Source organism: Psammomys obesus, unplaced genomic scaffold, assembly GCF_907164565.1.
Source record: "Psammomys obesus unplaced genomic scaffold, mPsaObe1.curated_primary_1811, whole genome shotgun sequence".
In the NCBI taxonomy this organism is placed as follows: domain Eukaryota; kingdom Metazoa; phylum Chordata; class Mammalia; order Rodentia; family Muridae; genus Psammomys; species Psammomys obesus.
The window spans coordinates 20,842,189-20,869,514 of record NW_026596039.1 but is presented as its reverse complement, the minus strand read 5'-3'; the positions used below and the strand labels follow the sequence as shown (position 1 = coordinate 20,869,514).

The following is a 27,326-nucleotide window of genomic DNA, read 5'->3' as shown; positions in this document are numbered from 1 at the left end:
GAACCCTCTTGGATACTGAACTGCCATGGGCTACATCTGTGCAGGGGTCTTAGGTTATCTCCATGCATGGTCCTTGGTTGGAGTATCAGTATTTTTTAAAAATGGTAGTAACATTAAAAAAATGTTTAAAAAAAAAGTTTCAGAGAGCATAATTCATCAGAGAAACTTAGTTCCAAGACCTGCTTTCATGGTTTCTTCATCACTGACTTGGAACAGTGCTTTCTCTTTTCCTTAACATTGGCCGAACAGTAGGAACATCAGAGACGTCCTGGGAGAGGGCAGGGAGATTGAAAGTCCATTGATACTATCTTTGTTACTGGAGTTGTCATGTGAGAGGCCCTATTAGGGCCAGCCTCTTGTCTTCAACAGACCAAGTAAATGATGAAAGATTTATTCTGTGTGCAACAAAGAGGCCTTAGTCTTTTCTTTCTCTCAGCACAAGCATCGGAGAAATTCCAATTTGGGGTGACTTATCTCAAGAGGCTGATACGATAGACCTTTAATCATAGCATTCAGGAGGCAGAGAAAGGTAGATTTCTATGAACTCTCGGCCAACCAGGGCTAAATGATGACTTTGTCTCAAAAAAGGGTGGGTGTGGAAGTGACTTGGGGGTGAGGGCACTCTTGCTGTGCTTGGAGAGGACCCACACAGTGATTCACAACTGTCCATTACTTCAGTTCCAGAACACGGTTCAGATACATGCATGTGAGCAAAACATTCACAGTCTTAAAAAAAATGCCGATACCCAAAGAAGGTATCAAATTGTCTATAATATTGCCATTCCAGCCTGTATCATTCCATTTCTGAAGGGCCTTGACAGTAAGCACCCATCAGGCTTCTGAGAGGTGAGAGAGCTCCTTTGGTACAGTGAGAAGTTAGCATCTCACTCTCCAGACTAGAGCTCCAGGTGGCCAGGTGAGACTGAACATTCCCTAAGAATGTGCTCTACCAGGTGGTCCCTCCATCCCCACAGAAGCGGCGTGAGAGGGTTCTAGTGCTCCATCAGGTCCGAAAAGAAGCCAACTGAGGGGCTGAAGGGTCGTGGTTAAGGGCCAAGTTTGGCTTGCTGCCTCTCAGCCCTGCGTTCCAAAAGCCCCCGTGCCCACTGAGAAATCCCTGGATCCTCCCTGGCCACTGTCTCTGCGGACTAGGAAAAGGGACCTGCGGCCAGCAGGGGACAGCCTGGCCCATGCAAGACAGTTCCTTTGAGACAACTGCTCTTGGAGGACACCAGATCACACAGGCGAGAAGCTCCCCAAGGAACAGAGCTTGCCCTTCGGGCTGCACTTTCCCAGCACTCACTCCAAGGTGCTTTGGGCTAAAGCCAAGACGGAGAAGTGGGAAGCTGTCTGCAGCTTGCTGGGGTGGTGTGTGCATGATCTCAGCCCCTGGGAGGCAGAGGCAGAAGGCGCACAAATTTCAAGGCTGATATTTATGTACCAAGTTCAAGGCTAGCCTGGCTTACCTGAAACTGTCTCAGAACAAAACAACAAAAAAAGACAAATGAAACACTTTATCACAGTGCCTGAAATACAGTATTTGTTCAACAGTACAAGGAAATTCCAGAAACCTGAGGGAGAGTCGAACAGAGGCTCACGGGAAGGGACTGCAGGGAGCAGGCTGACGCTGGCGCCCATGCCCTGAGCTCCTTCAAGCCCCCAGAACATCTTCTTCCAATACAGAAACCTTGCAAGTGACACCAAGTGCAGTGACTTTTCTTAGGACACAAGTGTGGGAGGGAAATGGCCTTTAACCTGCATGACCACCCAGGCACAGGTCCCGAGTCTAACCCATTGGGCCTGCTTAGCCTCCATCACTTAGAAGCAGAAGGCTAGCCTGACTGCTCCTTGAGCCCTGACCTGGGGGACATTATTTTTTTCTCTTTACACAGGCAACCAAAGTAACTAGAGAAAACGCCACATCTCTCTTTATTGAACACCAGTGCCAGGACCAGCTTCCTCCTCTCTAGTCGCAGGGGCACGCGGGCAAGGGGCTCTATCTCTGGCCGGGAGACAGTGAAGGCCTGGCCTGTAACTGCTCTCTTAGGGCCAGCACCCTCCTGGGTGCTCAGTGCTGCTGGCTCAAGTCTGCTCAAACTCCTGCTCACAGTATCCTATACTGATGGGCTGGGCCTGGACTCCTCTCCTGTAAAAGGACAAAAACAAATGACAGATGAGTTATTCAGCCCTGGACCACGGCAGCACCTTCTCTGCAGTAAGCAAGAGCCCAGCTCCCATTTCAGCCCCAGTCACTTGGAGACTTAACCCCCAAGGTTGTCAGTGAGAGGCCTCCCCTTTCGATCCTGCAGCTCTCTACTTCCCAACCCCTAAAACTCAGTTACAATGGAAAAGAGGCCAGAGCCTGAGGGGTGTCTAAAGCTCTTGGCCCACTCCGATGTCCCCTCCTGCTTCTAATATTTTATAAGCATGGCAGTGGAGAAGGATTGAGCTGGGGCTAAACCCTGTCAGACTCAAAAGACCTAAAAACTGACTTTTAGGGACTTCTAAGCATACCTCCATTATTCTCCAGATAAACATGTTTGGAGATAACGAACCACGAGCACAGAGTCACCCAGTGTCTTAGAGCCCATGATGGATGATGCATGGCTCTCGGCCCAGAAGTCCGTTCTGCACTAGGCCGATTTTAGGTTATCAAGACCCAGTCCATAACTGAACCAAGGAAAGGGCCTACACAAGCCCACAGTCACAGGAGGTATATGCACTCATGAAAGTCAATCAGAGCTGACAGGTTCGAATCCTGCTTCCTACTGACTTTGGACAAAGTCCTCAAGAGCTGCATACTCCTAGAATGGGGGCAAATTTTTCCCACTTTGTGTACTGTACAAATTCAACAGGACGGAGCCTGTCAAGAACAGTACCAGGTACAAGAAGCTTCGCAAAGTTTTGGCTCATATTCTTGTCTTCTCAGTTTGGGTTCCCAAGCCTCAGATCTATCTGCCCACAGCCTGCTTACCTCAGCAGCTCACAGCGGAAATGCGACAAACGTTTAAAGGCGAAGTTCATATTAGTTGTCAGGTTGCTGCTCCACAGCCTCTCGGCAATGGCACCCGCTCTGGGCCTATAGGAAGGAATGCACAGCAGACTGGGCCCAGACTAGCTCAGACATGAATGACAGCTTGTTCAATGCCAAAAGCCAGGTTGGGGAGTGGGGGCGGCTCTCAGGCATTTCCAGGACTCAACTCCACGCTCATTAAAACCATCCTCAGCCGGTAGTGGTGGCACATGCCTTTAATCCCTGTGCTTAGGAGACAGAGACAGGTGGATCTCTCTGAGTTTGAGACCAGCCTGGTCTACAGAGTGAGTTCCAGGACAGCCAACATTACACACAGAAAAACCCTGTCTCGGAAAACCAAACCAAACAAACAAAAAACCCAAACCAAAACAGCTACAACATCCTCATCAGCACGTAGACAGTGAACCTAAGCTCCTCCTCTCTCGGAGACACAGGAATAAGGGTAAGCTTGAGAGGCATGTGAGCTGAAAGTTAACTTGGTATATTCAACCGCATTTGGGAAGGCTGCTGAGGAAGTGATTTCACTCTCCCTGTCCTAGACCCCAAGCAAGTACTCTGGTTTCCTTTACGGCTTTTGTGAAGTAGAGACAATGGCCATTCTGCCGCACGCCTCATGCTTATGGGGAAGCACGCACATGAAGCCATGTGGGACATGAGCATCGCATGCAAGCATGCAAACAGAAGCATCATCTCAGTGCCGTCCCCGCTCAAGGCTGAAGGCACTGGGTAGATGGAAGAAACTGAGACTATGAGGCAAGAGCCTGGCCTCAAGACAAACTCTTCATCCTTTACCCTCCTGGCCTTATCCTAACATCCTTACCAGAGTCTGGGGACCAGGTTTGTGCTGTCCACATACTCTCCCCACATACAGGCCTCCCCTCCAATGACCAGACTCTTCTCCTCAGAGGTGCCTGAGGGGAAACAACAGACCACAGTGAGAGTGTGTGCATGTGTGTCCCCTTCAATCATCCTTTCAGTGTGGCCTTCTCCTCAGAAAGGCCATTTTGTTACCTAAATGACAATGGGTTGCCTTGTCCTTCTTAATTCCCACTGTGTACCTCAGCCCAGACGCTGACCAGCCGAGAGTCCCCAGCTCTCACCAGGAAATGCCAGGGGCTCCACTTTGTACATGTCCTTCCAGTCAGGACCATATGTTACACGGTTCAGGTACCAGGGCGCAGAAAGCAGCGCCCGGAAGCCAGCCTTGGTGATCTGTTCCATCTCCTTCATGTACTCTACTGGCACCTCTTCCCTCCATACCTGTATGATTGTGTCTGGCCGAACCTGTCATGAAAAGTCAAAGGGCGGTCACTACTCAGAGCTCACAAGATTCTTGAGGTTCATTCTTGTGCATGACGCCCAGGCCAAGGGGAGCATGCTCCCTGCTTCCCAGCAGCAAAGGATGCTTCTGTGACTCCAATCACTGATCTCGCATACACCCTCGACAGACCTGAGGTGTTCACTACTCTTAACAGAGCTCCCTGATGCTCCCCTGCCAGCCCTGCGGCAGCTTCCCTGTCCACATGGAAGTAGTAATTGCTTGTTGAGAGCTGAGGGGAAGAACAGTGGAGTCCATGCAAAGAAATGAGGATCTAAGCACATGATTCAGAAGGGAAATGGCACATAAAGCCTCAGGAATTCCAAGAGCCAGACTTAGATAAGAGGTTCTGACTCTAAAACCCCAATAGTGACAGCTTTGGAGCTCTTCTAGAGAGTTAAAGAGAGATGGCCCACAGTTCTCTGACCAGTTAAAGCCTATTAGGCACCAGGATTGGTCCTATAGAGGTTGGGGAGGGCCAGGGAGATGGAGACAGGGGTGCCTCATCTCTGCCCCTGGCTCACCTTTACTTTATTATCAAACACTTCCTGCCACACCACATAGCCCTTGTCATAATCAGAGACGATGTCCAGCAGCCTGGAGAGGAGAGGAGCATCAGCAAAGTGTCACTTGGCTGTGTGTGCCAGCCCTCTAGGTGCTGAGTCTGGCAGGGCCTATCCCTGACTGGGCACTGCCATCCCTGGGTCTACCATCTGACCACTCTAAGCCTGAAAGGACAGGACGAAGGGAACCCTGGGGGCCAGGGAGCGTACACAGGGAATGTCTTTGGTATTGAAAGCAGAGACCATCCCTCCAGAGGAGGTGACTCCTAAGATGGCCCACCCTCCTTCCTTCCTCACGTCTGGATGTAGAAGGACTCCAGCTGCTTGAAGTCACTAAAGCCCTTTTTTTTCATGAAGGCCTGGATGTTGGGGTTGGAACTCCTGCATAGCAAGAAAAGAAAAAATGGTTAGTTCTTTTATCATCCTGAAATGATGACAACTTAAAGATTAGCCACCTAGCCTCCTGCAATCGCCCCTTTCACCTAAAACACAGAAGCCACGAGTGACAGCAAAAGTCCCCCAGTGAAGGAGTGGCCATGCAAAGCTGTAAGGTACCACAGACAGAGGCTGAGAAAGAAAGCAGCCTGGACTTGAGGAGTCTGAAGTCCACACTCTTGGGGAGAATGCATCTTCCATCTGCTCTCTGGATCACACCAGGGTCCAAGCAGTAGCTGTAGCATGCTGGACACTGGCTTCCCGCTCTGCTGTCCTAGCGGGACCCCAAACCTATGTGACCCGTGACCTGTTGCAGAGTCCTCGCCCTGCAATGCCTGTTTTGCTTCCATGTTTTTCTCATCACATTCCCAAAAGACAAACTATTTTCTCAGCCCTAGCTCTGAGGCTTCCTTCTCAGAAGGCCCTCAGCCTCTTTTGAGGTCTGCAGATCTGAGGGTTTGGACTTCATGACTTGAAATTAGGCCTTGTTACTTATTAACCCTGACTTCTGTACTGGACTCAGGCTTGAAGATTTGGAACTTCTTTACGAGCATGTGTATGTGTGAGCATGTGTGCAGGGTCCCACTCCAGCCTGAGACGTCAGGCCCTAGATCTGGAGTTACAGGCATGTGAGCTGCCCGTGTGGGTGGCTGGGAATCTGAACGCCCACCCTCCGACAGATCAGTAAGTGCTCTCTAGCTTGTACTAGCCTCTTGATTAGACTTTTTAAGCCTCTGGAAGTGGGGATTATTTTTCTCTATCCTCCATTTTTCCAGGACAGCTCTGGGTCAGAATGAGGCTATCCACAAATATCTCAAGGATGTGAGGGAAGAGGAAGATGGGCTCACACCGACAGCCCTGCTATCACAGAGGGTCTGTCCGGGATGGGCCATGGCTCCCTTGGACATGAGTCCCTAAGCAGTGACAGTGGGCCCATGGTGCCAACTGAGTAACCCACCCTCAGGCTGGTGCTTGAAGTCCCAAAGGCTCATACCAGCAGGTGAAGTCAACTTCATCTCCTCCCAGGTGAAGATAGAAGTCTGGGAAGACAGAGCTGATCTCCAAGAAGAACGTGCTCATGAAGTCATAGGTACTGTTGAGACTGGGATTCACGGGTCCAAAAGTGCCAGAGGGTTGAGGCCCAGAATAGCAAGGTGTTAATAAGCCAGGGACACCTAGGTTAACAGAGAACCCGCACAGCATGTTATGGAGTAGATGGCTGTGTTCAGTCATTCTGTGGCACCCAGTGCTCACAGGCATTAGTAACAACTTGTTCAGTCACAAATACATCCAAATGTATCTACCACCAGAGACCTGGGCCAGGTTACAGGTACCTGACCGCTGATGCATACACTCCCGCCCTGACACACACAAACAACCAGCATAAATCACCGCGCTCCCCCAGGCTGCTGTTCTCCAGGGGCCGTTCAGCAACAAAGCAAGGGGGCAGAATGACTGCGCCTACTGACAGTCTCCACTCCAGCTCCTGCTACCCAGCTTCACACTTCCTGAGGGGTGTCTGGGCCTGAATTCCTCCTGCTTGTGGCTGAGGCCAAGCAGCAGCTTTTTCAGTCTTTCTGTGGGGTTCATCTGTGTCTCACTGTGGGTTCTTAGGTCCCGAAGCAAGTGAGTGAGCAGCAAGTCACCATGCAGCGAAGACCTCTGCAGGCCACCCCCAAATGTTTTTGTTTTTTCTCTGTGTATTCCTGCATGTCCTAGAACTCACTCTACTGTAGACCAGGCTGGCTTCAAACTCAGGTTTCCACCTGCCTCTGCCTCCTGAGTGCTAGGATTAAAGGCATGTGCCACCACCAACCGGCCCTAACTTCTTTCATAAAGATTCTACCCTGGAGGTCAAATTCCTCGGTATCTACTCTAAGGTACAAGAAGCCTACAGCAGTGTCTGGGAAACATTTTCCCCTTTGTTGGGGTGAAGTGGCAGAAGCCGGGGTATCACTTCTATGCCTCATGCTGGCATTGAACTTGAGATCCTCTTGCCCCTGTGTTTTCCAAAGTGTTAGGTTGGTGTCTTACAAATATGCCTGGCCTCTCCCCACACATACACATGCATATATAATTTAAGGGTTAATTGTTTTATGGATATGAGTGTTTTGTTTGTACATGTGTCTCCACAACAAAAGACAGCAGATCCCACAGGCGTTCTGGCACAGATGTTTATTAGCTGCCATGTGGGTGCTGGGAATTGAAGCCAGGACTTCTGGAAGAGCAACCAGTTCTCTTACCTGCTGAGCTATCATCTCTCCAGCCCCATTTGCCCATAATTTTAATAGTAAAAATGCCCTTCTCTGCATAAATTAAATTTTTTCCCAGAGCAGCCCCGGGCGGAAGTCTTTGGGGCCAGGAGACAACCTTAAGAACTATCTAGGTAGCAGGACCTAGGGTAAAGACTGTGCAGCTAGGCTCAGTCAGGCCACCCCCTTGCTTTGCCACTGGAAGGAACTTCCTTGGGCAGGAGTTGATGGAGAACTTTTCCAAGAGTCAAGGCCAAGATATACAACATATAAAAGCCGCTGCCACGGAGCCAGACCCTCCATCGCAGTGCCATTCTCACCTGCGCCCCAGGACAAAGTGTGGCCAGGAGTGTCAAATTCCGCCAGCACACGGATGCCCCGAAGCCGTGCATATTCGATAACTTCCTTCACATCCTGTGCCGTGTAGATGTGTGTGACAGGGTTGTAGGACCCCTGAAAGGCAGAAGATAACCCTCAGATTCTCATTCCTTGTAGCTATTGGATAGAGAAGATATTCAAAATCTCCTCAGAACACCCCGAGTTTTAGAACATCTGTCCACAGCCCATGTGTCCTGGGGGCCTCTTCGAGGGCCTATGTTGATAAATTCCCCAAAGGTGTCACACCCTCCACCCTCTTTCAGTGGTCTGTGCCACATGTAGGAGCTGCACTGGGTGTACCTTATTTTCTGAGACAGGGTCTGTGGCGGTTAGGGCAAGAATGGCCCCACGCAGTCACAGATTTCAATGCCTGGTTACAGAGAGTGGCACTATTAGGACGTGTAGCCTTGTTGGAGGAAGTGGGGGCGGGAAGGGAGTGAGGTCTCAGAAGCTCAAGCCAGGCCCAGGGGCTCACTCTCCTTCCTGCTGCCTGTGGATCTGGACGTGGAACTCTCAGCTACTTCTCTAGCACCATGTCTGCCTGGGTGCCACCATGCTTCCTGCTGCGATGGACCAAACCTCTCCACAGTAAGCAAGACCCAATTAAATGTTTTCTTGATAAGAGTTACCATGGTCATAGTGTCTCCTCAAGCAATGGAACACTGAGCCCAGGGTCACTCACTGAACCTGAAACTCACCGTGGGCTCCAGGAATCCACCTGTTTGGATTCCTCTAGTCCCCATTCTCCACTATCACCCAGTGCTAGGGATCTGAACACAATCTTCATGCTGTTCAGCAGGCACTTCCCTGACTTCCCCGTCGTTCAAGTGCTACACCTCCTGTTCTAGCTAAGCATTCTAAGACCAATGAGATGCACAAGAAGGGATTATTCCCGTATAACAGAATGTATATGAACAGCAACATTAAAAGCCGAAACCAGGATACAAAACATGAATGTGTGAAGACACGAATCCCGAGCCCCGACTCCAAAGCTGCTGTGCTTTCCCTTTTTTTTGATTAGGTTAAGAACTTTGAGAACTTTGCACCCGTGTTTGGGTAAAGCGAATCGTACCTTTCTGGTGAGCTCTGGGAAAGTGAAGCTCTCATAGGGGAAGGAAGGGTCGTCCACCACGTGCCAGTGGAACACATTGAATTTATTGTATGCCATGACATCCTGGAGGTGAGAGCACAGATCATGAACCCCAACCTGGGCAGACTGCTCTACACACAAGAGCAAAACTCAACCTTCCTCAAGTTCCAGGGGTGCACGTCTCGGGACTCTCACTCAGATCTTCCTGTGAGAGAGCATCTTCCAGATGAATTCTGGACGCGCTGAGGAGCGCTACAGCCACTGCAGAACCTCTTGCTGTCTAAAGTCCCCCTATATCTCAGAGCAAAACTTCCTGCTGCCATCTTCGTTATCTGTGAGGGCTGCTGGGAATGTAACTCCCAGAATTAACGTAAATCCTAAAAGCCAAGGCTGACACATATGTCAGCTCCCCTGTTTCTACCAAAGGGACAAAGAAAAAGAGCTGGGTCAACAAGTGCGGGGACTCCCCCAGCAAAGGCTTAGGGGCAACTTCCTGATAATCTTGACTGTGGTCAGCTCAGCCTGGCAAGAGAAATCAAGCCCCCAAGTACTGTGAGCAGCACTGCAGCCAACTCAGTCTTCTCCCGCAGTAGGCAGTCTTCTCCACTTGCCAGGGCTTGCAGAGTCACATACGGACTTCCTCTCTTTTATTCAGAACAGGACATCTCTTATCCCTTGACCCGCTACCCAGAACCTATGTATGAAATGAAGGCCTTAAGCCCTAGTTACCAGTGTGTCCAGGATGCTAGACAACGGCAGGTAATGGCGAGATGTGTCCAGCAGTATGCCCCGGTGAGGGAAGCGGGGGAAGTCTTTAATCTTCGTCTTGTTGATGAAGAACTGTGTGGACCAAACACTGAATGCATCAGGATTCAAAGGGAGCTTACCTTGGGGACAGGGATGAAAGAGACTCTCCCAAGATCCCCGAAAGACAATGTGTGAGTGTTCTCCAAAGTCACCACCCTTCCTTCCCACCAACTCTGCATCAAAAAGCACGCAGAGTCGCTGCCCCATGCCAACCACACACAAGCATACCATGTACTACTCAGCCCACAAACTGGCTTTTCCTGAAGCTAGCAGGCTGCTTTTCTTCAAAGCAATGTGGCACCTATCTTGATTACTAAATGACCCAAGGGAGCCACATTCCAGGATCTCCAAACAGACCAACTCTATCAACCCTTATCTCTTCCTAGACTACTGCTGAGGCACTCTGAAGCCCTTGGAGCTCTATCTAAAGCAAGACAAGACAGATTTTGGAGGAAACCCCAGAGCCCTCGTGGAGAGTCCATATTTACCGTTCCCTCAGCTGATTTCCAAACGAGCTGGCTGAAAGTCTCCAGACCTGTAGAGGAGAGGAGAGGCAGAGTAAAGACCAGGGTGGGAAAAGGATGCATCCACTTGGGAGGGCCCCAGTGTGCTGTCCTTAACGTTTCCCAGGGAACTGCGAAAAAAGAATCAGAGCACTGAGTTCCAAGGAAGCTGGGTCTGTAGCTGGGCCTCTCCTGTGTCTGAGGGAAAGACCCAGCGGCTGAAGGCTTGAGGTAGATAGCAACTGCCCTCGCCAACACAGACTTGAAGTCTAGCAAGGCCCAACCACAGGTAGACAGAGTTCAGAGTGTTACATGTTGTCAATAGCTTTGGCCCTGCTTCTAGACACTCAATAGAAGCTACACACACACACACACACACACACACACACACACACACAAAATCCTGATTCCCTAGATTTCAAAATAAAAGACTCCATGAGACCTCAGTGGTTAGGCGGGACCTGATTTGAAGCACAATACTGAGTACTGTTAGGGCCTCTCCCCACTTGGGACCTCAAATCTGTAGCCTTGCACCTTTTGTGTAAGAGAGTGGAGGTCAGAGTGGGTTTGTGTATTTTTTCTTCAAAGTACACAGGACAGATGGTGGAATAATAAAAACTAAGAATGAGCATCTGCCTCAGCCTCCTAGGAGCTGATATTACAGGCATGAGCTACCACACAGTTTTTGTTGTTGTTTAACTCTTAAAGAGATGGTTAGTGCTCTAGCTATGTTGCCCAGAATGGCTCTGAACTCCTGGGCTCAAGCATTCTTCCTGCTTTAGCCTCCTGAATGGCTGGGACTATCACCACGCACAGCTACCATGCCTGGGTTGGACTTTCCAGTTGTGTACTGAGTGAGCAGGACCCTGAGTGGCACGGTCCTCTCCCCAGCTACCCACCTCCCGCTGCTGCACCAAGTGCTAAGGCTGTGCACAGCTACAGGCCCGGGCAAACGCTCCAGCTGTCCTCTTCATTCCCTACGCGGGGCTATTACTGTCCCCCACTTTCCCCACCTTGTTACCTCGGAGAGCGCCCCAGATAGTCTCAGACTCGAGTAAACACTGGTCATCATTTATGATTAGGGTGTCTGGAATGACAAAAACGAGACTGTAGAGCAGGTATTCTGTATCAATCTCTGAATAAACAAGAAAGTAAACAGGACTTAGTGGGTAAGATGCCTGCAACTACAAGGAACCTGAATTTCGATCCTCAGTATCCCTTCTAGAAGCTAGACTCAGTGGGACACATAGCTGATGTGCTGGAGGATGATGGGGAACAGGGTGAAGACAAACGAAACCTAGGAGCTCATCAGCCAGCCAGTTTAGGTAAATGACAAGCTCCAGGCTCAGGAGAGACACTATCTTAAAAAAATATTAGGTGGAGAGTGCCGGAGGAAGACACCTGAGACCAGCGTCTGGCTTTCATATGCAAACATGAACAAACATATTTCACAATACACGTGAATGAATAAATCAACGAAGAGCTGGACAGCAGAGTGGGTGCCACACTGCCCTGCAGGCCTGGCTGGCGATAATGCAGTTCACAGTAGGTGGGGTCCTCTGCAAAGCACCACCAGCCTGCTGGCTAAGTTCCCTGTCAGAATCATGAGATCCTTCCTATTAGCTTTCAGCTGAAAATACAAACTTTTTGCAACCACCTTGCCCTGCCTTTTCCTCCAGGCTTCAACCCAGCTCAAAGAATCTGAGTAAGATTCAAAGACGCAAATATTCAACATTGGAGACCTCAGTCACAAACGTGTTGCTCAGGACTAATGACTTAGCTTCACTGCAGTATAAATGACCCCAAATTTCCTCCTCCAGTGTCAGATATCCTGGAGAAACCCAGCAAAGCATACACATCGCAGTTTCTCTTTTTCTTTTTTGAGATATGGTTTCTGTGTGTAGCCTTGGCTGTCCTGGAACCCCTTTGTAGACCAGGCTGGCCTCAAACTCCCAGGTCCATCTGCCAAGTGCTGAGAAGTGAATGTGTGACACCATGACTGGCTACGTGTCCACATTTCTTCTGTTTTGTCTTGGCTTTCGGTTTTTCAGACAGGGTTTCTCTGTGAAGCCTTGGCTATCCTGGACTCACTTTATAGAACAGGCTGTCCTCAAACTCACAGAGATCCACCTGCCTCTGCCTCCCCAAGAAGAAAGTTTTAAATCTTCAAACATGAGTTTAGTACAGAATTCAGGATTACTAAGTGACAGGGGATTACAGGCATGCACCACCATGCCCAGCATGTCCGCATTTCCTAAATCAGTCCCCTGCTCAGTCCAGAAGGCGAGTGTCCCAGAAGACTCAGTCTTTGTGACATTTCCTGTGACTCCTCACACTTGGTGAGTCCCAGTCCCTAAGGTCACTTAGCAGCAGCTTAGTCCCTGATACCTGGAGGACAGTCACAGAGAAGAGCTTGCTTTGAGGACAGGAAGGTACTTACAATTTTCCACTGACTCCAAAGTAGGAAACTCGTTACATCCCGCTGTGATAACAGAGACAATCAGAACATTCTTCCCCAGCGTTTGCTGTTTTTCTGTGAAGACAGAGTAAACTCAATGACTGACCCGTGCCCAGAAGTGACAGGCAAACCCACAGCTCCTCAGGAAGGTCCCTAGCTCTAGTCCCTCTGGAAGAAAAAGGAAGGCTGGGATTTACCCAGCACTGAGCCCATCTGGTCACAGTAAGCCTCCACTCTGGCTGTGTTTCCACTTTCTCTAGCAGCCCACTCTGACCCACTTGAGCAATCCCTAATCAGTCTCTTCTGAACTGCCCTAAGCCCAATTCTGAGATCTGAGTAGCAGCTGCTCCTGGAGGGAGGGCTTCAGAGGACTTCCGGGTGCAGCACTGGCTGAGTGGAGGATCTGCGGCTGCTCACCACATCGGCCACATAGGCAGCTACAACGAAATTAGCTACGCCAGAGGAGTCACTACCATTTATGAACCCCCCCAACAAAAACTTTTTTTTCCCCACGATTAACTTGTTTGTTTTGAAACAGAATCTTGCTTTGTAGCCCTAGGTGGCTCAGAGCTTGCTTTGCAGACCAGTCTGGTCCTAAACTTATGGCAATCCTCTTGCCTCTGCCTACTGAGGGCTGGGATTATAGATGTGAAGCTGCCACTCCTAAGGTCCATATCCAAATGTTTTCCATGGAGGGGAGGTCTGTACTTGGCTGCTTTTCTTTATCTCACTGTAGACTAGCACCCTGTACTGGTCTTCAAAGTTCCTCATAAAGAAGTAAGTTCCCATTTTGTTAAAGCCCACAAGTTAAGACACAGATGGAACAGGAGCCAGGAGGTAACGCAGGAGAGTGGGCCTCAGATGAGGAAAGTAAGCCCTCGGAGAAGGCCAGTAGTCATCAGCCCATCCTGCCTGTCCTTTCTCTAGCAGATTCTTGAGGGTAAATCTCTGCTCTCAAGGCAAAAGGCGCCTGCATGAGTCAACATACTCTGTAATGCTGACTATAGATTCCACTACACACACGGAAAAATACCAAAACATATCTCTCCCTATTTTCCAATCTTCTCTGTGAATTTCAGGGTGGTCTGATTTTTTTTTTTTTTTTGGTCTATTTGTTTTGTGAGACAAGGTATTGCCCAGGCTGACCTGGAACTTGCAGCAGTCCTCCTGCCTCAGTCTCTGGGGGACTAGGATTTCAGACATATACCACCATATTCAGCTTGCAAGGTGGTCTGATATTACTGCCTTAAGCTGAATGGACTCTCTCTGCTCTTTCCCGGAGCTGTACGTATGCTGCTGACTCTTCATCGCCCTCAGCTCCCTACAAACTACAAGGATAGAATAGTTTGGCAGAAGGTAGGGAGAGTCTTCATAACCAGACCACAATCTCAAATGTTACCCATCTCCAAGCAGAAGGGACCCAAGTGCTACAAACCATGTGAAGGAAGCCAAACAAGAGATGCTAGGCTCTATCATACATGTCAGCTCTCAGGCTGCCGAGCAGCCAGTCAGTAAAAGGAATCCTTCCAGCCCACAACCGTTGACAGATCTCTGCCTCACACTGAGCACCGTGCGTCCCTAACCCACTAATTCCTGCTTAAGCTCCTTAGAGAAACAGAATTTGACTCAGACCTGCTATTACAATTTCATTTTTCGAGTCTGTAGTGTCTTCCTAAGCTCTATAACCAGAGGACTGCCTCTCTAAACATACACCCATAAATCTCCCAAGCTTAGCCAAGTGAAGAACACTGACAGAATACGCCCACAGTGAACTACACTCGCTCTGTCTCCCTGATCCCTTCTTATCCCCTCATGTCACACGGCCCCAGTGTGACTTCAGAACACTCCTGACTGTGTCCAGACAGTCAACAGAAGATAGGAAAGTTCCTGGGCATCCCTGTCAGCCTCTTGGTCCTCAGTCTGCTAAATGAGAAGTCCTAAGTCGCCCAATTAAGTTGGTCACTGTCCTGATGGCAAATGGAGGTGAGCTGCAAACATCAGGCTTGTCTGAGCCACCACTTGGAAGGCAGGAAAATTCCATTTTTTTTGTTAAATGTCATTTTATTTTTTTCTAAACACATACACACACATTTGCGGTCTATCATCTGGGCGAGGGGAATGTGTCACAGACTCTTTTGAAGACCTGATGAGCAGGAAAGTCCTTTTCTCCCAGAACAATGGCCCTCAGATAAGGTTCTTTCTCCAGTTACACTGCTCGTAGCCTGCCTCCAATCTTGTGGCAGTGAATCCTAGCACTCCCAAGACTGCCTGGACTGATAAAAAAAACTCAGTGCAGAAGCTTAGATTAAACAAGCTCCCAGAGGAAAGGTCTGGGGGAGGAGGCAAACAGGAGGGCCACTGGGTCATCTGAGAGGATGGAAACACTGCCTCATCACGGTGACTTTCCGCCTCTGCTGCCACTGTGCCAGGCTCTGAAGAGACCAGGAAACAGGCAGGAGCCAGTGCAGCTGCCTCTATGCTCGGCAACATGCCTGGCACCAAGAACTGAGCTATGGGAGGCTGGGTATGGTAAAGAGCCCGCTCAGCCAGCAAACATCTGGGCCTGTGTGCCATGCAGTCAGGTCAGGAGGGAGAACAGGAAGCTGTGAGGTGTCAGATGCCCAGGAGCAGGATGGTGCACAAGCTTAGCGCTGGGAAAGCTGGTTCTGCAGCCGCCAACCCCAGTAGGTCTGGGGCTTCCACTTCCTGTAAACAATGGTGGGGTAGGACCACATTCCTGCTAAGACAGCGTGACTCTAGATGGAGGGCCCTGAACTTCTGCAGGGTCCTCCCTCATGTCCTCTTCCTCACTCAGCATCCTGCTTTCATTAGCTCAAATGACATGTTCTCTTCTTTGGGTTCATAGAGAAGTTTGCATACTTCTCTAACTAAAGAAGTAATTGAAAACAGTCCAAAGGCATCTAAATATTAAAATATAAGCACCTCGTCACCCTTCCTCAGTCCTCTCACTGTCGAGGTACCACTTCTGCAAACCTTCACACTTCAATGTGCCTGTTCACCACAGCTGCAGAATGCTGGGAACAAGGTACTGCTCACCACACAAGTCCCACAGGGGAAGCTTCTCTGGACTGTTACACAGCTCCTCCCACCTGCTGTCCATGTGTCCTCGACATGCCTGCTTCCCTGCTTGCTGGCCACATATGCAGGCATAACCTCAAAAACAGTCTCAAAAGTTTGTCTGTCATACCCAACCAGCACACCCTCAATCCACATCAACTTAATACCTGCCAGCTGTGTCTCAGCCCTGTCACCTGCACCCCCTGGCCTTGTGGGAGAGACACAGGCCAGCAGCACTGGGTTACTCTAAAATCCCATCTGGTTTCCTGAGGCTGCTGTCAATGTCTTCCAGGGCTGGGGAGGTGGCTCAGCGGTGGAATCCTCATTGCGCAGACATGAAGAACTGAGCTTGGGTCCCCAGCATTCATCTAAAAGGCCAGCATCAGTGGTACATGCCTGTGGCCCTGGGCCTGGGAGGCAAAGACAGGAGAATCCTGGAGGCCTGCTGGCCAGACAGTCTAGCCAATCAGAGAGCTCTACATTCCGTGTGACCCTGTCTGAAAAACAGAAAAGCAACTGCGAAAGACACCTGACGCCAAGCCCCGGCCTCTACAAGCACATACATGGACATAAACCACACATACACACATAGACCAAACAACAACAAAACCCATTCGATGTCTTTTACATCCTCCACGCCCCTTCTATTTTCTGTAACACCTATTTCAAGCTTGTGCCACTTCCTCCAGTCTATAGCCTGATCCCACCTCCCTACAGCGGATTGGGAACTCCCACCCACCTTTCCTTCTTCCACCCTCACAGAACACCTGCAGCTCTGCAGCTGTCTTCACCTTCTCCCCCTCCTCTATGAAAGAGATCTATTTCCCTCCACCTGCATTCTGGATCTCCCCTCAGGCTTCTCTTGTATAGATTATCTCCCTGCCATGTCTTCAAGTGATTTCTGCCAACTGATTCTTTCCTACCAGCATTAAAGCCATCTGCCATCTTCCTGGTCTCGAGTGTACATCATCTCAAACACCCACTCTTTTTCTGGCTTTCTTGCCTTGGAGAAAATGCAGTCTGGGTGGGACTGAACTGCAAAGACAGGCAGACTGGAATTTAATTTCCTGGGCAGGTTATTCATTGAGCTGTGGTTTCTCATCTGTAAAATGGGGATGTAATAACATCTATCTTACCAGGTCAATAAAAGGAAGATAAATATGTTAACACAAGTCAAGTGCTAAGCTTGGTTCTGGCACATGGCAGGTGCTCACACCTAGACCTCCTTAGTCTTCTCTTTAGCCACTTCCTCCATCTACTCTACCCTCCACTATAGCCAGCTTCCTTCAACGTGCTCCTCTGACAATGGCTTCACCAAAATTCCGTGGTTCTGTAACTAAGTTCATAGGATCTTTTCCAGTTCATTCATTTATTCATATCATACATTCATTCAATGAGCTATTTATTGAAGGGCTACTATGTGCTAGGCTTTTTCATTCAGTGCTGGGAATAAAGAAGTAATCAAAACTGACAAAAATCCCTGCCGTCAGGGAGAGAGGATCCTGGAGGTCACTCATCTTTCCAGATGGTCAAAATCCCTGAGAAAGCTTGAACTGAAACAAATTCCCTCTACTTGGCCTCTGGTAGCAAAGGGCTTTAATCCCAGCATTCAGGAGGCAAAGAAACATGGACCTCTGTGGATTCAAGGCCAACTTGATCTACATAGTGGGTTTCACAATAGTCAGGGCTTTACAATGAGACCCTATCTCAAAACAAAAACAAACTTCCACTGACTCAGGGGAACTCTGCCCTCCTGGTTTTCCTTCTACCTCCTTGAACGTGACCCTCCTTTTCTGACGCCAGCCTTCCTTCTGCCTCCTCCTTCACACCCTCCTTGGACATCATTTACTCCTACAACGAGCTCATGATTTCCAAACCTGTTTTTCTAGGCCAGTCCTCTCTTGGAGCCGTACAGCTACCTGCACACTTCTGGCTCAGCTGTGTACAGTGGACCCTGAAGCTTCAAGGCGAAGGTGAACTCTTCACTTCTCTTGGCTGAGCCTCTCTCTCACTTTGATAACAGCATCATATATTTAGCTGGAGGAAAGCCTCATCCTCCTGAACACTCTCCACCAGAGTAGCCTACAAATCCACACAATGTTATGTACTAAACATTGTCCTAACCTCCTCTGAGGTTTCAACAGTTTTTTTTTTTTAATCCAGTTAAGCCTTATAATTAAAAAACAAAAAACAAACAAAAACGTGCCCAGGTGGTCCCTCCCCACCTCTGTCTATTCCTCATTTCAATTTGCTACCTGCTGGCATCTCTTGGTACATGAATGTCTGATCATGACAATCCCTGTCTAAACCCTCCTAATGGGACTAAGGATGCAGCTGGGGAATAGACCACTTGCCCAGCATCATAAAGATCATAAAGTCCAAGGTTCAACCCCCAGCACCAGGAAAAAAAAAAAAAGCCCCTCTAGTCTAATAGTGCCCCATGGTTTTCAGGTGAAGCCTAGAAGCCACTGGAGGGCCATACGGCTCATTCTCTTTCTTGATCTAGTCAGGAATTCTCATTATAGCAAAGTGAACTCTCCCCAGAACCCTGGAATTATCTTGTCTTCACCATACTTTTCTCATCACAGATTGCTTCCTGCAAACAAACTTGGCATTTCTTCCACACTTGTTTGGCTAAGAAATAGCTCTGGTTTATAAAACTGTTTTGGTGAGCCAGGCACGGTGATGCACGCCTATAATCCCTGTACTTGGGGAGGCAGAGGCAGGTGGGTAGCTGTGAGGTTGAGGCCAGCCTGGTCTACAAAGCGAGTCCAGGACAGCCAAGGCTACACAGAGAAACCCTGTGTCGAAAAAACAAACAAAAACTGTTTTGGCTATTCCCCCACCCTTTCCTAAGAGAGCTTCCTACACCACTATGGAGCACACATACATTTTTCATAACATTTATCTTAATATAAGCTGTCTATCTCCTCACCTAGTCTGTGAGTTCCTCAACAGCAGAGACCAATCTGTGTCTTTGTATTCCCAGTGCCTGATACACGGCAGTCATTCAATGTTTGCTGAAAAAATGAACGATGCTAGAGTTAAAATATGCACATTTAAGGCTAGGCTATGGACGCATGGCTGTGCTGCATGATAGTCAGGCATACATGGCAGACAGAGATCCCTTTACACACCCAAGTCTAGTACTTCCCAAGTCCTACAGCTGGAGCGAAGGTGGCTAAGAAGAGACCCAGGCTTATACAAAATGCCTTTCCAGACATACTCTGGGGCCCTTCTGCTTCTCTGGAAGGGAAAATTTGCTACTTTTAAGGCACCTAGAGACTAGGAATCTTCACCTTAGTGAAAAATCATCGCTCTCTCCACACAGCTCCTCCTCCGCAAATCAAAGCACCCCCATCTGTCATGTAGTGGGAAAATGTATGGGGTTCTTATAAACTGGCTTTGGTTTGGCCTCTGGGAACTAGGAAAGCCAAGCCCCTTAGAGACACCGTCCCACTCTTTAACGCCTACTCTGCCCCATGGGCTCTGGCATTCTGAACTCTGACAAGGTTTGCTCCATGAGCACTTTCCACTCTTGCCTCTCCCACTTTTCTACCTTTCCCGGCCTCCCTAAGATACATCGAGCCCTAACTGTGCAGCAGGAACCATGCTAAGTGCTAGGAAACACGAACAAACAAAAAACAAAACAACAACCCTGCTCTGGCGCTTGCCCTTGAGGAGCTCACAGTGTAGTCGGAGAGAAGATTGTTAAACCCTGTGATGAGCTAAGGCAGCCGGCACGGCTCCCTCCAGAGAGGGAAGAAGGCCTCCTGCATATATCTGGAACCATGTTTGCAGGGAGGCCATCTGTGGCATCTAGGGCAGGCAGGGCTGCCCCATACTTTTGTTTTCAGATTATTTCATGTCCATGAGTGTTTTGCCTGCATGTATGTCTGCGTATCATTTGCATGCCTAGTACACATGAAGTTAGAAGAGGGTGTTGGGACTACTAGAACTGAGTCACAGACTACCATAGCCACAGCGGGGGTACTGGGAACTGAACATGGGTCCTCGGCAAGAGAAAGCAGCCATCTTTCCAATGGCAGCCTCAGAAGCTGACTGCCCTGAGCTGGAGACTTCTCTCAGTCAGGTGTCCCCAGCCTCTTCACCCTCCAGACACAACTAACCCAGCCCTGCACTCTCCCCCCCACGGAAAAAAGGAACACTCAGGAGTGCCTATTCCAATCCCATCTTCTGTTGTAAAAATCAGTTGGAACTTTCCTCTTTCTCCGTATTTTAAAAATGATCTGTCCGTTCCAATGCCATCACCACCAGAACATCTCTCCCCACAATTCTTCATCCCAGAAGAAAACTTTAACTAAAAATTTCAGTTACAACAAAACAAAAAACCTAATTTTTAAAACAAAAATGAGTTCTAGTATATATTAGATTGACATTTTTCCATTTAGTAAAATGATTCGCAGATCTTTAAATATCAATAGAAAAATCCACAATCATTATTTGTAAATACTGAATGAATTGCATCGATGAAATATTCCTTAGCTTATCTTAACTTATTCTATTTATGACATTTGATGTTTCTATACTCCAAAAACCCTTTCCCCCAAGACAAGGGTTCCTCTCTGTTAACAGTCCTGGCTGTCCTGGAACTTGCTTTGTAGACCAGGCTGGCCTCAAACTCAGAGATCCACCTGCCTCTGCCTCCTGAATGCCAGGATTAAAGGTGTGCACCATTAAGGCCCACTACTTGAAAGCCTTTTTAGCTTCTGGGCAGAGGGGCTCGCAGCATGTGTGTCTGTCATACGCTGAAGTCAGAGGACAACCTGCAAGGGTCAGTTCTCTTCTCCACTGTGTGGTTGTTCAGGTTGGCGCAAGCACTTTTACCCACTAAGCTGTTTTAAAGGCCCATGTTTCTAAATTTTGTATATTATAACCAATGTTCTGCTAAACAGGTGTGTATGAGAATTTTAACGTTTTTAGAGAACAATTGTTTTTGTTTTGAGACAGGTTTTCTCTGTGTAACAGATTCCTGGCTTCCTGGAACTTGCCTTGTAGACCAGGCTGGCCTCGAACTCACAGAGATCCAACTGCCTCTACTGGCTGGCCTTCGGAACAATTTCTTTTTTTCTTTTTCTTTTTTTTTTGGGGGGTGTGGGTGTTTTCAAGACAGAGTTTCTCTGTGTAGCCTCGGCTGTCCTGGAACTCACTCTGTAGACCAGCTTGTCTCAGAACTCAGAAATCCACCCACCTCTTACTCCCTGAGTGCTGGGATTACAGGCCTGCTCCACCACGCCCAGCCCCAAATAATTTCTTAAGGGGACAGGAATATCAAGCAAAGACATGAAAATTTTGGGTTATGATACTTTCAAATATTTTATTTATTTATAACTGAAAATCCACAGGTGTGGGCCAATTCTCCACATTCTCCCAACATTAGCCCCTCCCAGTTTTATCTCTGCTTGCTGGAGAGACAGCACAGTGGTAAGAGCCTGCTGCTTTTCCACAGGGCCTGAGCTCAGTTCCAGCACCCACCCAACACAACACCCAGCACAACTACCTGTAACTCCAGATCCAGGGCATGCGTGCCCTCTTCTAGACGCTGCGAGTACCATCACACACAGCTACCGACAGACACACACACACACACACACACACACACACTCTCTCTCTCTCTCTCTCTCTTTCTCTCTTAAAAAAGGGCACAAAGAAAACAAAAGTATAGCTATAGTTAGCATTTCCTCAATAACAACTAAATTTAAGTGCTATTATTCACAATCACTATCCATAGTCTTTGCATGCCATTTAGTAATTTTACTTTATTTTTTGTGGGGGGGGAATCTATTGAGATGGACTTCTCATATGTAGCCAAGGATGGTCTTGAACTTGCTATGTGCTATGGCTATCTTTGAACTCCTGATTTTCTTGCCTCCACTTCTCAAGCCCTGGGATTACAGACATGTACCACCATGCCTGGCTAATTTTATTGATATACAGAGCTCTTTTAAAATTTAAATTTAAATTTTAACCTTGCCTCCTTTATTTAACCTCAGAGCTTTGCACAGTTTAGGCAAGCACTCTACCACTGAGGGAATCGCAAGGAATTATCCTTTTTTTTGTTTGTTTGTTTTTTTTTTTTTTTTTAGTTTTTCAAGACAGGGTTTCTTTGCATAGCCTTGGCTATCCTACACTCAATTTGTAGATCAGCCTAGCCTCGAACTCACAACAATCTGACTGCCTCTGCCTCCCTGAGTGCTGAGATTACAGGCATGTGCCACCAAAGCCCAGCTTAGCCATACCTTTTTAAAATGCAAATATTTGGCTTATTTTGTCCACTTTTTCTTTTTATGTTGTTTTTGGGGATTGATGTTTGGAAACAAGGTCTTTCATGGTAGCCCAGACTGGCTTCAGACTTGGGTTATCCTCCTGCCTCAGCCTCCTGAATGTATGATTACAGATATAAGTCACATACTCCTCTTGGTCTTTAATCTCAGTTTCTTTTAGTTTTCATAGTTTTTTTCTTTATGTTTTTTCCCATTGTTTAGAAAGGCCTGGGGTTGCAAAATCCCTCTAATGCTTTTATCTTAGAGATTTTGATCTTGATTTTTAATGTACCTGGAATTTACCTTATGTTTGGCAAAACACAGATTTTACTTTTTCCAAATGAACACCTAATCACCTAGTGAATATCTACTCACTGATGGGTTATCTCTTCCCCTTGCCCGAAAACAGTCTTTACTATATGCTAGGTGTCCACTCGAGCTCTTGCTGGTCTGTGTGTCAGAGAAACGTATGAGGCCCTCGGGCTTATTTCATCCTATCCTCCCCTCCCAATAAAGGTCATTTCCTTTTCTCCACAGCCTACCTGCACTATATACATCACCTACCTTTGCATGGCTACTTGGCTCCCAACACCATCAGCCTTTTCATTTCCTCCCCAACCAAAGCCTTGTTCTTTCCAGAACAATGCCACTTCCTCTGCAGCTAGCTCTGAGAGGAAGTATCATCTCTCAACCCGGAATGGAGACTTCCCCAGCTCCCATGCTAGCCTTCTGTGACTCAGGCCATCTAGCTGGGGAATCTTAAGTCTTTCCTACTGTAGCACTCTCCAATTTCCTAGTCACTTCGGTATTTGCACCTTGTGCCCTAGAGTCTTGTGGCTGTCAGATGACCTGGACACTCAGAGGGAGAACTAGCCCACACTCTGACTTCATAGTTTCCCAGAAATATCAGTAATGTCCTCCTCCTCAATCAGCTTCTGGCCATCTGAGGCACCGGGAGTCTTAACTGTTGAACCTTCCTGTCTCTGGAAAAACCTAAACTCATCTCCCAGCTGACTAAACTCAACCACACAACTGTCTGCTGAGATACCCTGAATTGGACAAATCCACCATCAGACTTACAGAAAATCAGGCTCAGTTCACCCTGTGGTCTCTTGGTCAATTTTTTCTCTTTTCACTCCTCAGTACTTTCTTTTTTTCTTCCTCCATCTTTGTGAGTCGGCAGCAACATGTGAGTAAGAGCAAATACTCGTGCTGCTAAATGGCGAATACAGGCCTTCCTCTAACACCTGGCTCACCATGCTCACGAGGTGGCTCAGTGACTCTTTTCAGAACCTGCTGGTCCACCTGAGATTTGTGCACACCAACCACATTGACCTTGAGTTTCCTGAATGAGTAAGGCTCAAAGCTATCTTACCCGGGCCTTCCTCACAAGCTGTCCCCCAGGCCAGAGCACCTCCCGTCACCAACTCCTACTGTCATATCTGTTCAAGTAACGCCTAAGAAAAGCTTTCCCAAAGGCACCTGCCCCACTGTCCTTATACTTGGCTCACGTCTTCACCTCTTCTGCAGTCTCCAATCATCTGCACTTCAAATATCACAGAAAAAAATGACACCTTATTGTATGTGTATATCCTCTCTTTTGGGGACTGTGATTTTTTTTATTTTTCACACGGCTGGCCTCAAATTTACTATGTAGCTGAGGATGACCTTGAACTTGTGATCCCGCCTGCCTCCACCTACTGAGCACTGAGATTACATGTGCCACCATGCCCACTTTACATGGTACTAGGGATCATACCCAGGCTTTGTGCATACTCAGCAAGCACTCTACCATCTGAGCTACATCCCCAGACCATCACAGTAAAGTACTCAGGGATGAGAGCTGCTTGACCCACATGGCTTTTGAACTTAGCACTGTTGACTAATTATAGTTGATTAATAAGCACTAATTGTACTAAAGATGGAAGGAAGGAAGGAAGGAAGGAAGGAAGGAAGGAAGGAAGGAAGGAAGGAAGGAAGGAAAGTGGCTAGAAATACTTCTGGGAAGTGATAAATGGAGCAGAGAAAAACCATTCATAACCTGAATGGTTTGAAGTCACTAACACTAAGGTATGAGCACAGCTTAATTTTCCCAGGAGCTAATAGTTTTCCAAATGACTAACTGTCCTGACAAAGATGTTTATGAGCACTGCAAGGATGCAATGAAGAGAGGAAATCTGGGTAGACAGACAGATCTAAATGGAATTCCCTACCATAGCCGTGAGCTGTGTAATGGCAGTCATTCTGCCTTCAAGTCTCAGTTCTGAAAACAGGAAGAACATCGCCCCACAGAGCTGGCGGACAAAACACAGGCTCACGTCTTAAAGGCCTGCCACTCAAAACACACACACACACACACACACACACACACACACACACACACACACATGCTCACTTCTTAAAGGCCTGCCACTCAAAACACACACACACACACACACGCACGCACGCACGCACGCGCACACGCACACACACTCACTTCTTGAAAGCCACTCAACACACACTCATCTTTTTGCCCTTTCCAAGGTCACTTTTGCCATAGCAAATCCTACTGCGTGGCACTTGCCTGGAGGAGTCCTGGGAGTGGGTGCTTAGAGCTGAGCAGCCAATTTTCAAGGGCTTCTTCCACTCTCATGTGATGGTGCACATGGCAAACTATCTGACAACCCAACATTTAAAGGAAGGTGAACTTAAACCTGAATCTGCCCATCGAGGCCTCCGTTAAATGAATACAGCCACTGTGCCTGCTCTCAGCATCTGTCCTAGAAAGTCAAGGGTAACCGGTAGGGGGATGTGAGGGTAGCACCGTGTGATAAGCAGGCTCCCCTATCTCTACCCCAAAAGTTTTAACAAAGAAACAGGCTGCTTACTGACTGCTGAGCACCTCTTCTTCCTTCTCTTGAGCACATGTGTCCAAAAAAGGAACTCCAGCCATGCCTGCACTCAACCAGCTGGCACATGGCAACCGAGCTGGGGAAGCCTAGACAAAGTCACAACAAAGACAGGCAAAAACACAGAGAACATCTCCCTGAGCATGCTGGTGATTTGCTACAGCGAAGAACAGAGGAGAAAACTCAAGCTGTTTCTCTAAGACAGTGGATTTTTGTGACGTTGAGGCAGGTCACAAATACGTGCACACATCTCTCATGTCTACGCACCAGCTGATTCTCCTACGGTGCTCTGGTTGTCAACTGCTACACAATGGTGGAGAAAGCTCCTAAGCAGAGTGGTCAAACACACACGCATTCATTCTATTTATTCACTGAAGGGCCTCCCCAAGTAGCCTGGCCGCATGGTCGGGACCTCACTCCACAAACCAGGCTGGCCTAGAACACACAGATATCCACTTGCCTCTGTCTCCTGAGAACTGGGATTAGGCATGTGATACAATAATTGCTTTTGGTTTAAACATTACTTGAGGACGAAGGGACTCAAAACCTATGACTTTAACAACATGCCCACGCATGAGGCCTAAGCATGTACCGAAGACGCTCACCGCACCTGCTGTAAAGCAAACGAAACAGATTCAACTGGTCAACCCCACCACTGCCCTACTTTACTCCTGTCTTGGACTGTAGTAGAGCATAAGAAAGGGGAAGGAAGGCATCCCAAGGTCATCTCTCTCTTCTCTTTATTTTTTTCTCTCTTTTAATTATTTTTTCTCCTTCAGTATTTTGATGGTGGTCAGACCCAGGAATTTGTGCATGCTAAGTAATCTACTGCTGAGTGGCAGCTTCAACTCCATTTTATTTTAAACATCACCAAGTACTCCCCACCATTACACCCTCCTTCAAAGAGTGCAAAGACATTCACAGCTACTTCTGTTTAATTACCCCAGAATGGCTCCTAGTGCCAGCAGATAGAAAACAAAACAAATGGGAGAAACATGAGGAAGTAGCAGCAAGTCTAGATATTAGGCTTCTAAGCAGCCCTAGGATGAATGTGAATACATCCTGTGACAGATTCCAGATCTTTCCATGCACACAGACATCAAGCATAATAACGGAAAGGCAGGGAGAGCAAGTATAGCTCAAAGAAACAAAATACAAAAATTTCACATCCCAGACACAAACTAGTCAAGACATACACCACACATGGCTGAGCTTCTGAGGCCTCCAAGCTGCCAGAATTATTGTGAAAGCAGATGATCTAAATAATAAGGAAATTTATCCAGCCTATTGAAGACTACAGGCAAAACTAGCCCAAGGCCCTGAGAGTTCAAAATTAAACATGTATTAAATAAATAAATACTTTTGGCTCTCATCTAAATACAGTTGATCCTAACATCTTCCTCCTCTCCAAAGATATTTTTATCATTATTTCTCAGTATCTACAACTCCATTCACCACACACCCCTTATAAATGGCACCATATTCCTCTTTGAAAACAATAAAGTTAAAGGCAACCCAGTACTTTTAAGAATAGGCCACTTAAAGCGTGCAAAGGTGTTTTTTTTTTGTTTGTTTGTTTGTTTGCTTGTTTTAAGGAAGGCTCTCTGGCAGCCCAAGATGGCCTCAAATGCAGTATGTAGCCAAAGATGACCCTGAACTCTTGACCTCCTGGCTCTACCTCCCAAGTGCGTGTGTCATGTTTGGTTTTATGAGATGCAGGGTATCAAACCCAGAGCTCACTGCACTCTACCAACTGAGCAGCAGCCCCAGCCGCTAGAGTGGAGAGTTCTAACCAGCACTCCTTCCCAGCCCAGCTGTATGACCTTCGCTGTTTCCCTCCTATATTTCCAAGATGAATTGTGCATTTCCAGTTCTGTGATGAAAGCAGTCGGGTTGGGACCACACGAGTGCTCCTCCAGCTTTCTAAAGTGAGACTCCACTCCAATCTGAAACCTGCAGATTACCTTCTTTTTGATGATCTTAGATCATGATCTTTCAGGATGACAAATCTTCATTTTCAACAAACCATTTGGAATTATGTTGGAAATGTCCCTTTGGGTGTGTCTGTGAGTGTGCTTTTAGAGACAGTTTTAACTCCGGAGTTAAGACAAGACTCGCCCTAACTGTATATGGCAAGGTCTTACATGCTGAAAAAAGAAGGAGAAATGGAGAAATATTCTCTTTGCTCCTCGGCTGTTGTACAATGTGAGAGGCTGCCTCAAGTTCAAGCTCCTATGC

The 27,326-nt window shown here is 47.8% G+C and overlaps 1 protein-coding gene across 1 annotated transcript in view; it reads right to left on the bottom strand.

Annotated features, from left to right (window-relative positions):
• Nucleotides 1-1,906: 1,906 nt before the first annotated feature.
• The window catches only part of Hexa (hexosaminidase subunit alpha), a 26,845-nt gene continuing 1,425 nt past the window's right edge, over nucleotides 1,907-27,326 (bottom strand). Inside the window, exons 2-14 of the mRNA XM_055622055.1 lie at nucleotides 12,821-12,913; nucleotides 11,402-11,467; nucleotides 10,366-10,412; nucleotides 9,800-9,910; nucleotides 9,053-9,154; nucleotides 7,923-8,055; nucleotides 6,345-6,525; nucleotides 5,213-5,296; nucleotides 4,877-4,949; nucleotides 4,135-4,318; nucleotides 3,855-3,945; nucleotides 2,975-3,079; nucleotides 1,907-2,146 (exon numbers count right to left, since the gene is read on the bottom strand). Of these exons, the coding sequence (XP_055478030.1) occupies nucleotides 2,083-2,146; nucleotides 2,975-3,079; nucleotides 3,855-3,945; nucleotides 4,135-4,318; nucleotides 4,877-4,949; nucleotides 5,213-5,296; nucleotides 6,345-6,525; nucleotides 7,923-8,055; nucleotides 9,053-9,154; nucleotides 9,800-9,910; nucleotides 10,366-10,412; nucleotides 11,402-11,467; nucleotides 12,821-12,913 (1,334 nt within the window). The 3' untranslated portion in view covers nucleotides 1,907-2,082. The remainder of the gene's footprint in view (nucleotides 2,147-2,974; nucleotides 3,080-3,854; nucleotides 3,946-4,134; nucleotides 4,319-4,876; nucleotides 4,950-5,212; nucleotides 5,297-6,344; nucleotides 6,526-7,922; nucleotides 8,056-9,052; nucleotides 9,155-9,799; nucleotides 9,911-10,365; nucleotides 10,413-11,401; nucleotides 11,468-12,820; nucleotides 12,914-27,326) is intronic.